At 36.1% G+C, this 12,762-nt stretch overlaps 2 protein-coding genes across 6 annotated transcripts in view; one reads left to right on the top strand and one right to left on the bottom strand.

Moving 5' to 3' along the window:
* Positions 1-5,723, top strand: part of NRDC (nardilysin convertase) — a 31,719-nt gene extending 25,996 nt beyond the window's left edge. The window contains exons 26-31 of the mRNA XM_039319780.1: positions 1,226-1,278; positions 1,757-1,840; positions 2,500-2,590; positions 3,147-3,263; positions 4,066-4,155; positions 4,991-5,723. Of these exons, the coding sequence (XP_039175714.1) occupies positions 1,226-1,278; positions 1,757-1,840; positions 2,500-2,590; positions 3,147-3,263; positions 4,066-4,155; positions 4,991-5,185 (630 nt within the window). The 3' untranslated portion in view covers positions 5,186-5,723. The remainder of the gene's footprint in view (positions 1-1,225; positions 1,279-1,756; positions 1,841-2,499; positions 2,591-3,146; positions 3,264-4,065; positions 4,156-4,990) is intronic.
* Positions 5,724-7,058: 1,335 nt separating this feature from the next.
* The window catches only part of OSBPL9 (oxysterol binding protein like 9), a 65,253-nt gene continuing 59,549 nt past the window's right edge, over positions 7,059-12,762 (bottom strand). For all 5 annotated transcript variants that reach the window (XM_039319786.1, XM_039319782.1, XM_039319787.1 and 2 more), the window contains 6 exons: positions 11,602-11,665; positions 11,372-11,512; positions 10,569-10,647; positions 9,485-9,576; positions 7,923-8,058; positions 7,059-7,841 (listed from right to left, as the gene is read on the bottom strand). In XM_039319786.1, coding sequence (XP_039175720.1) covers positions 7,767-7,841; positions 7,923-8,058; positions 9,485-9,576; positions 10,569-10,647; positions 11,372-11,512; positions 11,602-11,665 — 587 coding nt within the window. In that variant the 3' untranslated portion in view covers positions 7,059-7,766. The remainder of the gene's footprint in view (positions 7,842-7,922; positions 8,059-9,484; positions 9,577-10,568; positions 10,648-11,371; positions 11,513-11,601; positions 11,666-12,762) is intronic.

Consider the following 12,762-nt stretch of genomic DNA (forward strand, 5'->3'; position numbering starts at 1 on the left):
TAATTTCTGTTTTTATGTACTGGAGTTAAAGTGTTTAAAATTTTGTTTTTGGGATGTATGTATAATTGTTTGATATTCACTTAAATTTTATGTTTTTTGTTGTTTTTAACACTGTATTTAGCTCTGTGAAGTAGGGGGGAGGGGGTTGGGAGGGGGGAGTATTTTATTGTAAAATTTTATAAACTTTCAATAAAAAAAAATATTCTGGAAAGACATATAGTGAAAGGATGATTGGTACAAATACTACATGAGATATAATAGTGGTGGCGAACCTATGGCATGGGTGCCAGAGGTGGCACTTAGAGTCATCTCTGTGGGCAAGCGTGCCGTTGCCCCAATCCTAGGCCTTCAGCTGGGTTTTATAAAACCTTTTCACTTTAGGGCTCCGCCGCCGTGTACAAAAAAAAAAAAAAGATTCAATCAATCAGTCAATTTCAACTTCTCACGGGAAAAAAAAGATCTTGCAAAGTTGGAATTGATTGATTGAACTTTTTAGTCCCACCCAGTCTGCTGTTACCACCACAGCCACGCCCAGCCAATGGGCCACACCCAGCCAATGGGCCACACCCACCTGGCACCCAACGATGCATAAGTGGGTTTTGGGTTGCAGTTTGGGCACTCAGTCTCTAAAAGATTCACCATCACTGACATATAGAAATCACTCTTGTTTTTGAATCCTCCATCTTGCACATAATTATTAATGCACAGTATAATATCCTTTTTGACTACATTCACACAGTAAAGAGCATGTATATAATTGTTCCCTATAGCAAAGCAAAAATTTGTAACTTACCCACTATATGTATAGTCCAACTGTTACCGAGATTCTGAAACTATCACAGTATTATTAATGCATAGTTGAGATACTCAGGAATGGAAAGACAACTCAGAAACCAAAAAGCAATCATCAGGCATGTTTTTGGGGGGGTTTCCCCCCGCAACAATGCAATTTGGCTGAAGTCAACTTTTTACAGGCAGAATCACTGTAATTCTTAAGAGTATTACATTACTTGCTTTCTGTCTTGTATCTGGGACATGCACAGACTTCTCTGCCCACAATATTCTGTGTAGATTTTAGCTTTTATTTATATCAGATGTGGTTTAATCTCAGTAAGCCTGTTAAAGTGACAGGTTAATTAAAGCATGTTTTAAATTGTTTCCTTGTTAAAAAAATGTCTTAAGAGATATACCAGGTATATTGAATTGAAATACTATTGACTTTCAGATGTATATGGAAGAGCCTTGTTTTGATTTTCTTCGAACCAAGCAAACCTTAGGGTAAGGTTCTATTTACTGCCATATTCGATGAATGAATTAGCCCATTTTCATTTAAGCCAGATGATAGAGCTTTTGCTTTTCTTGAGTTCATCCAGTACTAAGTGTTCTTCTATTCCATCCCCCCCCCCAAAAGTATATCTTATTTTTAAGCATGAGTCTGCTCCCTGTAATCTTTTAACTGGAAACATCTTTGCCCAATACTTGAGCTTTCATTAATCTAGCAAAATTGTAAAAAAGTATTTGAAGTTTTGTTCTTTAGCAAAAAAAATTGCTCCCTCAAAAACCCTTCTCCACTGATTGTTAAAACAGGTTGCATTTCCTATGTGAAATAATTTTCAGTTGACAGATGTTCAGGTAGAATTCAGAGCTATTTTTAGGACATATTAATGCCACTATTTACAATTATTTAGCCTAGTTGTCAGTTTTCTTGCAGTTTTAAGAGTGAATTTGTGCAATTCCTCTCTCCTTTCATTTTTAGATATCATGTCTATGCAACTTGTAGGAATACATCTGGGATTCTTGGATTCTCTGTTACTGTAGCCACACAGGCAACCAAATACAAGTGAGTAGGGCATTTGAGAATTTCACTTTAATTTTTCTCTTAGCCCTGTAAACTCAAAGGTTTTTTAGATTTGATATTTTGTGAAAAATATCCTCAGATTAGGAAGCGTTAACTTTTTTTCTGGATTTGCGCAGTCACCTGATTCTTGAGATGGGCAGCAGATAAATTTGATTTTACATAAATATACATCTCATAGTTCAGGCGACTCTACGCGCACACACACACACACACACACACACACACATTCACTCACTCACCTTTATCACTTGTATATGAGGATGCTAAACAAATTTAACCCTTGAAAAAGCAATGTTAATGACTGTGCACCACAAAACAGCAAGATTTAACCTAATGTAATTTTTGGGTGTTTGGGTGGTGTAAATTACCATACAGAGTCATAAGAATACAGCCAATGTCTTAACCTTAAATAAAAAAAATGCTTTGAAATATTTCAGTAAGATGTTAGCAGACTACATCCATGGAGTACAAAATACCCTCCTATTGTTCCCACTTGGCTTTCACTTGATTTGCCCGTCATGCAGTTGTACTCAGTTTCACCTTGCTGTTTCCCAATACTTAATAGTAGAAAATTCAAGAACATGAAATTCAGCTAGATGCATAATATTAGGCAGAATACATATTTGTGTTTTATTTCTCAGTTCTGAACTAGTGGATAAGAAGATAGAAGAATTTTTTTCATGTTTTGAAGAAAAACTCAAAAATATGACTGAAGAGTCTTTCAAGACTCAGGTAACAGCCATTACCTCCTCTTTAGTACTTTTCTAGAAATCTTTTCCAATAAATGCTTGATCAACAGTTTTGGTTGTCCATCAAAACAGTAAAATAGTTTTTCTGATGCTTATTCAAATAAAGTTTATGAAGTCTAGAATTACATAAGGGCAGTACTGGAGTTATGCTATCACAGTCCTATGGGGCTGAAGAAATAATGAAAATTTATTATTTACCATTTAATTATGCAGGAACCCTTTTATCTGATTAATTCAAAAGGACTATTTATAGATCTAAAAGTAGAATCTGAACTCAGTTATACTTGAACTATAACTTAAGACTACCAGAAATCAATTTCCCAACTTTTTGATACCTGTTTTTAATAAAGATTAACATTTCCAGAGATATAGGAGAAACAGAAGATCTAGATAGCATAAATTGATTTCGTTGGATCACATATACTTGATAAAAGCTCAGAGCATTAAAACGCTACCTTTCAAAATACTGGACAAATCTCTGATAGGGATGCTTTAATGCTATTTTGAAAAAAAAAATGATGCCTTCTTCTCTATGCTAGGTCACAGCTCTCATTAAATTAAAAGAATGTGAAGATTCTCATCTTGGTGAAGAAGTGGATAGGAACTGGACAGAAGTAGTGACTCAGCAGTATCTCTTTGACAGACTAGTTCGGGAGGTAATGCTTAAAAATATTCCCATGTGGATCAGATTTAAAAATCTTTGTATGCTGTTTCCAAGTTTAGTTCTAACACTAGCATAAGTTAAGGAGCTGTTTGGTTTAATGATTAGGGCACCAGGCTAGAAACTGGGAGACGAGTTCAAGTCCTGCCTTAACCATGAAAGCTGGCTGGGTGACTTTGGGCCAGTCACTCTTTTTCAGCTCATCCTACCTTACAGAGTTGTTGTTGGGAGGAAAATAGAAGGAAAATGTGTTGGATACGTTCACCGCCTTGAGTTATTTACAAAAATAATAAAGGCAGGATACAAATAAATAAAACAAGTTAAATTAAGTCAGGATTGAGAATTCTAGAAATTCTTTTGTATGTACAGATAGTCCTCAACTTACACTCACAATTAGGGTCAGAACTTGCATTGCTAACTTATGCAGTTGTTAAATGAGTTGCATCAATTGTTACCACTTTTTTTGCCATGGTCTTTAAGCAAATCATGCAGTTGTTAAGCAAATCCAGCTCTTCATTGCCTTTTGCTTATTGGAAGCTGGTTGGGAAGGTTGCAGACGATGGTCACATGACCCTGGGATGCTATAACCATGGCAAATGCATGTCAGTTGCCAAGCACCCAAATTTTGATCACATGACCACTGGGATGCAGCCACAATGTGAGCACCAGTTTAAGTCACTCTTTTCAGCACCTTTGTGACTGTGGACAGTTACTAAATGAATGACCTTAAGTATAGGTCAATTACTACATTACTTAAACATATGCTAATTTTTTAAAACTATTTTTTTCTGTTTTAGATTGACGCTCTAAAATCTCTTTCGCAGTCAGAATTAGTTGACTGGTTTCAAATGCACAGACACAAAGAAAGGAAAGTGCTCAGCGTACATGTGAGTATTTATGACAAATGTATAAGTAGCTTATATTAAATTGAATGAATATCAAGGCTTAAGTCTTAGCTATGTTGCTTGCCTTGAGAGAGAGAGATGTAAAAATAATTCAAGGCAGCCAACATATCTAATTACGACTACTCTAATATCATGCCCATATTTATAGGCAAGACAGAATAATAGTGCTAGAAATAATATAAAATATGCTATTGTACTTAGAATGAATATAAAATGATTTGTGTGCAGCACATTCTGGCTTTGAACATGGGGCTAGAAAATTGGTCCTTCTGAAAGATGATTTTCACATAGCTGTAGTTCAGTGGTTCTCAACCTGTGGGTCGGGACCCCATTTGGGGTCGAACGACCATTTCACGGGGGTCGCCAAACAACGCAGTCCGCCATTTTTTTCCCCCTTTTCCTTAGCTGTGCTACTCCCTTGTATTCTATTGGCTTTTGAAAGCCAATAGAATAGACTCTCTTGAATAGAGTCTAATTCTATTGGCTTTCAAAAGCAAATAGGAATTGTCCAGGCTGTCTCTGCCCTGCTGAGCCCGCCAAAAGTCCCATTCTGCAAACGGTGCTGCACCAGTTGAATAGTCCTCGACTTACGACCGGTTGAGTAGTCCTCAACTTACAACCGGTTGGGGGGTCGCAGCATTAAAAAGGTTGAGAACCACTGCTCTAGTTAATAGAGTTCAAAATAAGACTCCTGAAATTTAAGCGTTAATCTGTTGCTTAATCAGGCATAAAGTAATGTTTTAGCCCTTTCTGCAGTAAAAGAAACTGTTGCATTTACTGTAGCATTTATCTCCTATTTTGTGTTTTAAAATTACAGGTGGTTGGATTTGGTGTACATGAAGGTGATGCGGAAGTTCCTTGTGTTTCAAATATTCACAGCCCATCAAGCAATGAAATACCTCAGCTAACATTCTTGGACCCTTCTTCTTTGACTGACATCACTTGCATTAAGAACATCAAAGTGTATACATCAGCTCTCAATGTTCTCCCATACCATAAGATATTAAAATAATTCATCTCGGGTTGCGATAATGTGTAGTACAAGTTAAATACTCTGAAGGAATGCTTTCCTTCTAAGACTCCAATTTACCAGGCTTTATGGAAAATAGTTGACTACTCCTCACAATCTAATGTACATATTTCAAGCGTGTCTTTTAACCAGCAAAGCATACATAAGAGCATTTTTTTGTGAAAATATATATTACAATGGAAGTATAGAAAGATAGAATTGTTCATAAAATTAAATGGTCCCCCATTGGCAATTATTATTATTCTGGGTTTTTTCTGCCTGGAATGCTGCTGCTGCTTCCTTAACAGGTGTGGGTAAAAAAGACTAAAGATTATCTCAGAAGTAAAATATTACCTGCTAACCAGAAAATGCTATTAGATTACTTAAAACTGAATGTGCCTATATTGCAACAATTTAGAGACAAAATATTTCTGGCTTCAAAAGAAAAAATATTAAGAATATACCTAGGACTCATCTCCATCAGATAGTTCAGAATGAGTGCTCTTAAAATAACGTGTGCAATAAATTATTGAAATCTTAAGTTTTTGGGGTTTTTTGTGAGATCGTTAAGGTAAAAACATTTGAGGACTATGTTAAATCAGTTCTTTTTAAGTTGAGTTTGCTCCTTGAAGAAGAAAAAGAAAAGATTGGGATTACGGTTTTTGTAATCCTACAAAAGCAAAACTGCAGAAGTTGAATGTTCCATTGCACTTCAAATGCATATTTTAAGGCAGAAATCATTTATCTACACTGATTGTATGGAATATGGCATATAAGTAGTACTGCTAGTGTTCATATTATTTTACGTTTCAAGAACTTAAAAAGTAGAAATAAGGCAAATACAAGCTGTTCCTCCTGTACTGCAGTCTTAGTCCTTTGCTTTTGAAACGAGGGGGGGGGAAGGGAGAAAAAATGGTAAATCAGGACATATTTATCGATTCTATACATCCAAATTATACAACGATAATAGAATAGTATTAAATATTCTGGGACGTTACATATAAATTAAAAGCATACTAGTATATAACTTTCTCGGTTAAACAAACTGAAATGTTAGACAATTTCCCTCTTGACAGGCTTATAGCCCATGCTCTTAACTAACTTACAGGAGAAGTGAAGCAACATGTGGTTCTCCAACTGTTTAAGTAATGCAACTCCAGATATCTCTGGCAGTAATGGTTAACGCTTGGGTATGCAGGAAGTTTGAAAGGTGACTTCTAGAATGTGCCTATATTGCAACAATTTAGAGAAAGGTAATTTCTAGAAGGCCAAATTACAATCTGGAATTTTCTGGGTTTTTTAAGGAGGTCATAAAACTGATCACCTATGCCTATTCTAATCAAAATAACGCAAGGACTAAGGCAGCTTTAATACAAAGTGTGAAAATTGTCCAGCAATTATAGAGTTCATCTGAATTCTCTAGAAAATATACATAAAAGGAAATAGTTTTTTTTCCTATTTGATCAGAACGGCTCCTAAAATGGCCATTTTAATTGAAGGATCATCTTTTTATTTTTAAACTTTTAGCTAAGCTTGGTTATCATGGGGCTAAGGAAAAGAAGAGCAGACCATTAAAGCCAGACCACAGAACTTAAAGCTATCACCAGAATCTGAATAAAATAGCGCAGACCTCAATGTGATCACTTGTTTGTGTCTGGACACAAGTCCTTAAGATAAAACAGATGTGCAGTAAATAGGAACAACTGGTCACTTAGTCTCCATTCTGTGTTATTCAGGATATAAATTAGTACATGATACGGCCAACTGAATTTTCCAAATTAGTATCTCTACTGAACAGGATCGGCTTGTCCTGAACATCTTTATAGCAAAGTGTTTTGGACTGCAAATGATTTCCTCTAAAATAAAACAATACATACATTTGAAAATCCATTTTTATGAAGCATTATAGATGCAAAAATCAAATGGTAATCTATAATTACATTTCTGTTTCTAAAAATTCAAAGAGGTTTTTTTTTTTTGGGAAACAAATGCCATATTTTTCTACTACCATTATTATTATTTATTAAATGCGATCTTGAGTTTTCTAAACCGGCAAAAAAAGGTCCTCGTATTTCCACAGAAATTAAAAGGTTCTAAATAAAGGAAGCCATGTGTATGTATGGTGTAAATGCCAGAATCCTGTATAAGAGGTACGTGCCTCTTTGCACCTTTTACAGCAATGCTTAGTATGTACTGTATGCCTAGCTTGAGCCTTGGTTTCATTCTCCTAGAACAGTGTTTCCCAAACTTGACAATTTTAAGGCATGTGGACTTCAACTCCCAGAATTCCACAGCCAGCATTGCTGGCTGTGGAATTCTGGGAGTTGAAGTCCACATGCCTTAAAATTGTCAAGTTTGGGAAACACTGTCCTAGAAGCATAGGAGAACAGACAGGAAAGACTAATATAAATTACTGCTACACAGTCAGGGCTCTTCCTGTTTTAATTGTTCACTGCATGAGAAAGTCCAGTATCCCTGAGATAGGAACTGTAACTGAAGGAGACAGGCTCTCCAAAAGAAGAGTCCTTGAACATTACAATTAGTGCCAGTAAGTCAAGGCTTGAACTTCACAGGCTTGGCCTGCTTAGTATTTACTGGCAGAAAGTCGCTTGAGTAGTGGTTCATCATAAACCCAGTATTCTCCATCTTCATGGAACAGCTGTAAAAGAAAAATATTCATTAGCAATTTCATAGGAGCAAAAGGATTTACACGAGAAATGATTTCCGAATGTAAACTTACCCTTGTTTCCCATGGAATCTCTTTCTCTTTTCTGGCTTTGGCTTCAGCTCTTTGTCTTTCCTCAAGCCTATGCTTAGCATCAGTGGCTGCATCAATGTCTCTGATCTTTAAATTGTAGGTTACATCTTTCCATAGGCTTAAAAAAAAGATAGGAAAATATTCAAGTCTGCTTCAAGTTGCAAAAAAACAACAATAATCTAGAAAGACATGTTTGGAAGGAAGGAAACCATCAAGTGATTCCATTCTATATGTAGGGTTAAGCCTGGTCAAACTGATTTGAAACAAGAAAATGTTATAATTGGTCCAGTACTGTGATTAGACCACTCTGGATCTGAATGAGGTTTGTCACTACCATAGACATCCCTGGCTCCAATTAGAATGGTTTGAAGTTGGGTTATGGAACCTAATGGATTTCTAAAAACACCTGGTGGATGTCCTAATAATTTGTCAGGCAGTTTCATCAAATATCTGCTTGAACTCTAAAATATAGAGATGACCAGAAAGTGTGATGAGATGGTCACCCTGGGTGACCACTCTGCTCACTGAGTTGCCCTCTATTTTACTGAGGAGCTCCAGAAGATGAGGTAGTAGAAAAAAACCTGGAATGTCAATAGAGGAAGTTCAGAAATGAATTTGACATAAGGGTTCACGTTTGAGCCTTATATATACAACAAGCGTGGCAAATAATTCTTTTATCTTCCACGCTTATTGTAGTAGTGGAGTGTGCCATGGGAGCCACATTTAGGGTGATTTACACCTTTTGGGGATGTGCAATTCAAAAAGTTTGTGAGATGTTTGTGCAACACTTTGCTGATAAACTTGCTCAGATTCACTCAGGTCCTGATTCTGTATGGTCTGAGAGGTAGGATAATAACTTGTGGGGTAACCTGTGATTTTTCTTGGCTTATCAGTTCTGCAAAAGTGGAATTGGGTGATCAGTACAGTATGAGCTTTTCTACCTATCTGTACTAGTTCTATACCCAAGATGGAGGATAGGGGTATACGGTAGTTACAATTGGGACCAGAATTTATGTTGCTAAGCAAGGCAGTTTTGCATGATTTTACTTTTTTGCCATGTTGGTTAAGTGAATCATGATCAAATCCACCTTCTTAGTTGGAAGCCAGCTTGGAAGATCACAAGTGGTGATTACATGATCTTAGGACACTAACTGTTGTAAATACATGCCTGTTACCAAGCACCCAAATTTTGTCATGTGACTATGGGAATACTGCAACAATCGTAAGTACAAGGACCAGTCAAGTCAATTTTTGGTGCCAGTGTAATTTTCAAAAATCCTTAAACAAATGGTTTAAGGCAGATTTACATACTTTTTGCCCAAATTGTACTGTTATAATTGAACAAAGCAATTTAATTTTCTTTGTTTTAAGTTTTCACATATGTATTTGAACTGATAACCTATTTAAAATAGGCAGCATACAAAAAACTATAACAAATAAATTATCCCACGTTCATTAAGATTATTTACAATTACTTCTTGAGTTTGAGAATATTTTTTGAAGCTATTATTATAACAAACCAAGAAAAGTATATTAACACTGACCAGCGGGATTCATATTCTTCTTGATCTTCTACTTTTCTTACTTTCTTCTTAATGATAGGCAATTTCTTGGTATCTATAAAGACTACATTTTCCTAAAGAAAGAAAATCTTTATTAGGCTTTTACATTATTCAGCTTAAATCTGATTTTCATTGACATTTATTAGTATTTCTCATATCTTATATATTTATATATAAGACAAACAGAATGCAATTCAATATCTGCTCTCCAATAATGCAACTGATTTCATAAAAATTATGTTAATCATAGAACAGATAGCCATCAGTTATTCATACCCTGAAAACAGCTTAATCTTGCATACCCTTATGTAGCTAGTCCTTGGTTAACAAGTGCTCGTTCAGTGACTGTTTAAAGTTGCATTGTGCTGAACAAGTGGTACAACCTGTCCTTAAAGTTCTGGCTGTCCCACCACCCCTGTGGTCGCAATTGTGAGCCAGGCAGTTGGCAATCCAGGGACTTGTACTTAACAACAGTTGCAGCATTCCACAGTCACATGAATGTCATTTGCAACCTTCTCTGCCAGCTTCCCACAAGCAAAATCAATGGGGAAACTGGAAGGTTGCAAGATGCTCTTGTAACTCACAGTCTTACAGCTTCCCACCCCCCAAGGAGCTTGGCTATGAAAGGATTTTATACTCCATAGTGCTTGTGCACACCTGCTGCGGCTATTTTTTCCCCTTGCCCCCTTCCCCCCCAGCATGCTTGCAAGCCCTGCGTCTTCCTGCTGGCTTCCTCATTGACTGCTTGTTGGAATCAGGCGGAGATTTTTGATTCCCACTTAATGACAGCATCAGGGATTGCCATCGCTAAGCAATGTAGTCACATGACATTATACTTTATGATCTTACTGCCTAGTGATGGAAATTCTGGTCCTAATTACCCTAGTTAAGCAATGACTACCCATCTAGTCTTTGGAGCTGAATGATTAACTGGTAAATTAAATTAATGACATCCTTGGATTGAATCAAACTTTTCATATGGAATACAAAAGAGAAAATGCAACAAAACATTTTAATCTATTAATTAACAAAAAAAAACTAAAAAAAACAAAACAAGATACTTTACCCCTGTTGCATGTTTTGCATACATGATACCGTTCCATTCTCCTTCAATTGAGCAGAAGGATTTTTTATCATTAGGTGAACTAAAAAACAGAAGGAAGTATTAAAATCAGGGGCCAGCCACTCACTTGTCAATTTAGTTCAATCCTTCGCTCAGGATGGCACATCAGAACTTTTTCAAGTCAAGCTTGACTCCTATTGATTTTACTGACACAACCCTATAATTTTCTGGGAGGTTTTTTCAACACCCCTGTCTATCCTATTAGTACTGCCTAATATTCTCTCATCCAATATTAACCACCCCAGCCCTGCTAAGTGTCCAAACCCAGAAAAGTTCAGAAAAGGTTTGGTTAGGTGGTTAGGTGCTACTACTTGCTGAGAGGATCTGTCAAAATCCTTAAAACTGCTTTCCCTAAACTGGTCCCCTGCAGTGGACTGAATGTAATTATTATTTCCAACTAATAATACTGTAAGGTACAATACAGTAAAATCACGAAATGTTTGGAAGAGTTAGCAGTAAAAGGAAACCAGGCCCTCTAAGTATACAGTGGCTGGACACTATCAAAACTGACATCAGCCAGAGCATAGAAAAACTGAAGAAATAGTGCAAGATCGGAAGATGTGGAGAGACTGCCCATAGAATCATGAAGGGTTGGTTGAGTGGATAACATGGCTATACTAACACATTTTGTGGGCACCACATTAGGGAATATTAAAAGTAGTCTCCAGCAGTTCTATTATATTTTTATATCAGAATTTTGAAATGAGTGCTATTTTTAATATATATATATATATACATATACTTACAATATTTCTGCTGTTACTTTGTGCTTCTTCCCCCCATAGAAAGGTTTTGTGTGGAATATTATGTTAGCATTAAAGCCTGTCTTAGAGCAGCTAATGTTGCACTCTCCTCCCAGCTCTATCCATGGCACTGTGAGAATAGATCTGTCAAGAAAACCAATTCAGATTTTTCAACAACTAGGAAGACAAACAATTTATCATTTATAAAATCACTGAAAACTAGAATTACTTGCCTTGCATAGCCATTGGGAAAGGTTAAAATGTAATGTTCATCATAATCTAAGCACGATACACACCCTGTAAAAAGCAACAGTATGGGATCATATCAATTTTTTTTAAAGAGAGAAAGGAAAACAAAGATTAAAGTAAGGTGAACAAAAATAACCTATCAGATTATATTTCTACAGCCCAGTCATTCCCCCACCGCATTATCAAAAGCAGAATGGCTATATTTAGCTCTGAAAAGAGGCAAATGTTTTTATTTTACTTGACCACAATTTAAGCCCCATACTCCCCAAGCCAAAAATTTCAGCCTTTCCTTTTCCAGTAATGACAGTCTCATGCCCCCCACCCCAAGGTTATTAAAAAAAAGAACAGCCAAGTTTGCCATCCCTGGACTAGAGCAATGACCAAACGAATTGCTACTTTGGAAATCCTAGTTGAAAGTGATTTTTAACAAAATGGTACCATCAGAATGAAAAAAAAGTTAACTTATGATTTTATTGCTTTTCATATTTAAGTGTGGAAGTGTTTTACACAAACCACAATATTTTTCTTCAAAATGTAGTCCTTTAACTTATTAAATATCCCTGCTAAAATTACATCTGCCAGAGCACTTCAACAAAGGCCAACAAAATCAGGTAATAAAAATCAAGCTATGCGATAACTGTCAGTTATTTTTTTCAGTACTATCATCAAAGATTTTTTCTGGTAATACATGGATGTTCTACAAATAATTATTACGTCTGATTAAAAATCTTCAGCAGAATTTTAAGCAAGCAGGAAATGAACAATATGCTGGCACATACTACTTTGATGGCTCCCTGTGGTTTGTACTTGATTATAATAATCAGAAACTTCTTATTCTGAGAGAAGACGCTAAACTGAAAATAGACCGAACTGACCACAGACAATTAACTGCATCTGTTAGCAGTCAATGATAATGAGCAAAGCAATGAGAATTCTGATTTATCCTTTTATAGGAAACACTGCAAGAGAATACTAAACTATTTGCTCCCAGTTAATGTCAAATAAGCAATGTTAGTAGTTCTCATTGCTCATTAAGACTAAATTTGGTAAGAATCAACCATGACAATCTAATATGTGACAGCAACTTATAGGTCTCCAGATGCTACTGGACTGCAATTCCCATCAATCTCATCACTGTGTCAAGA

Source organism: Crotalus tigris, unplaced genomic scaffold (genome assembly GCF_016545835.1).
Source record: "Crotalus tigris isolate CLP2741 ecotype Arizona unplaced genomic scaffold, ASM1654583v1 scf7180000023617.9722795, whole genome shotgun sequence".
NCBI classification, from domain to species: domain Eukaryota; kingdom Metazoa; phylum Chordata; class Lepidosauria; order Squamata; family Viperidae; genus Crotalus; species Crotalus tigris.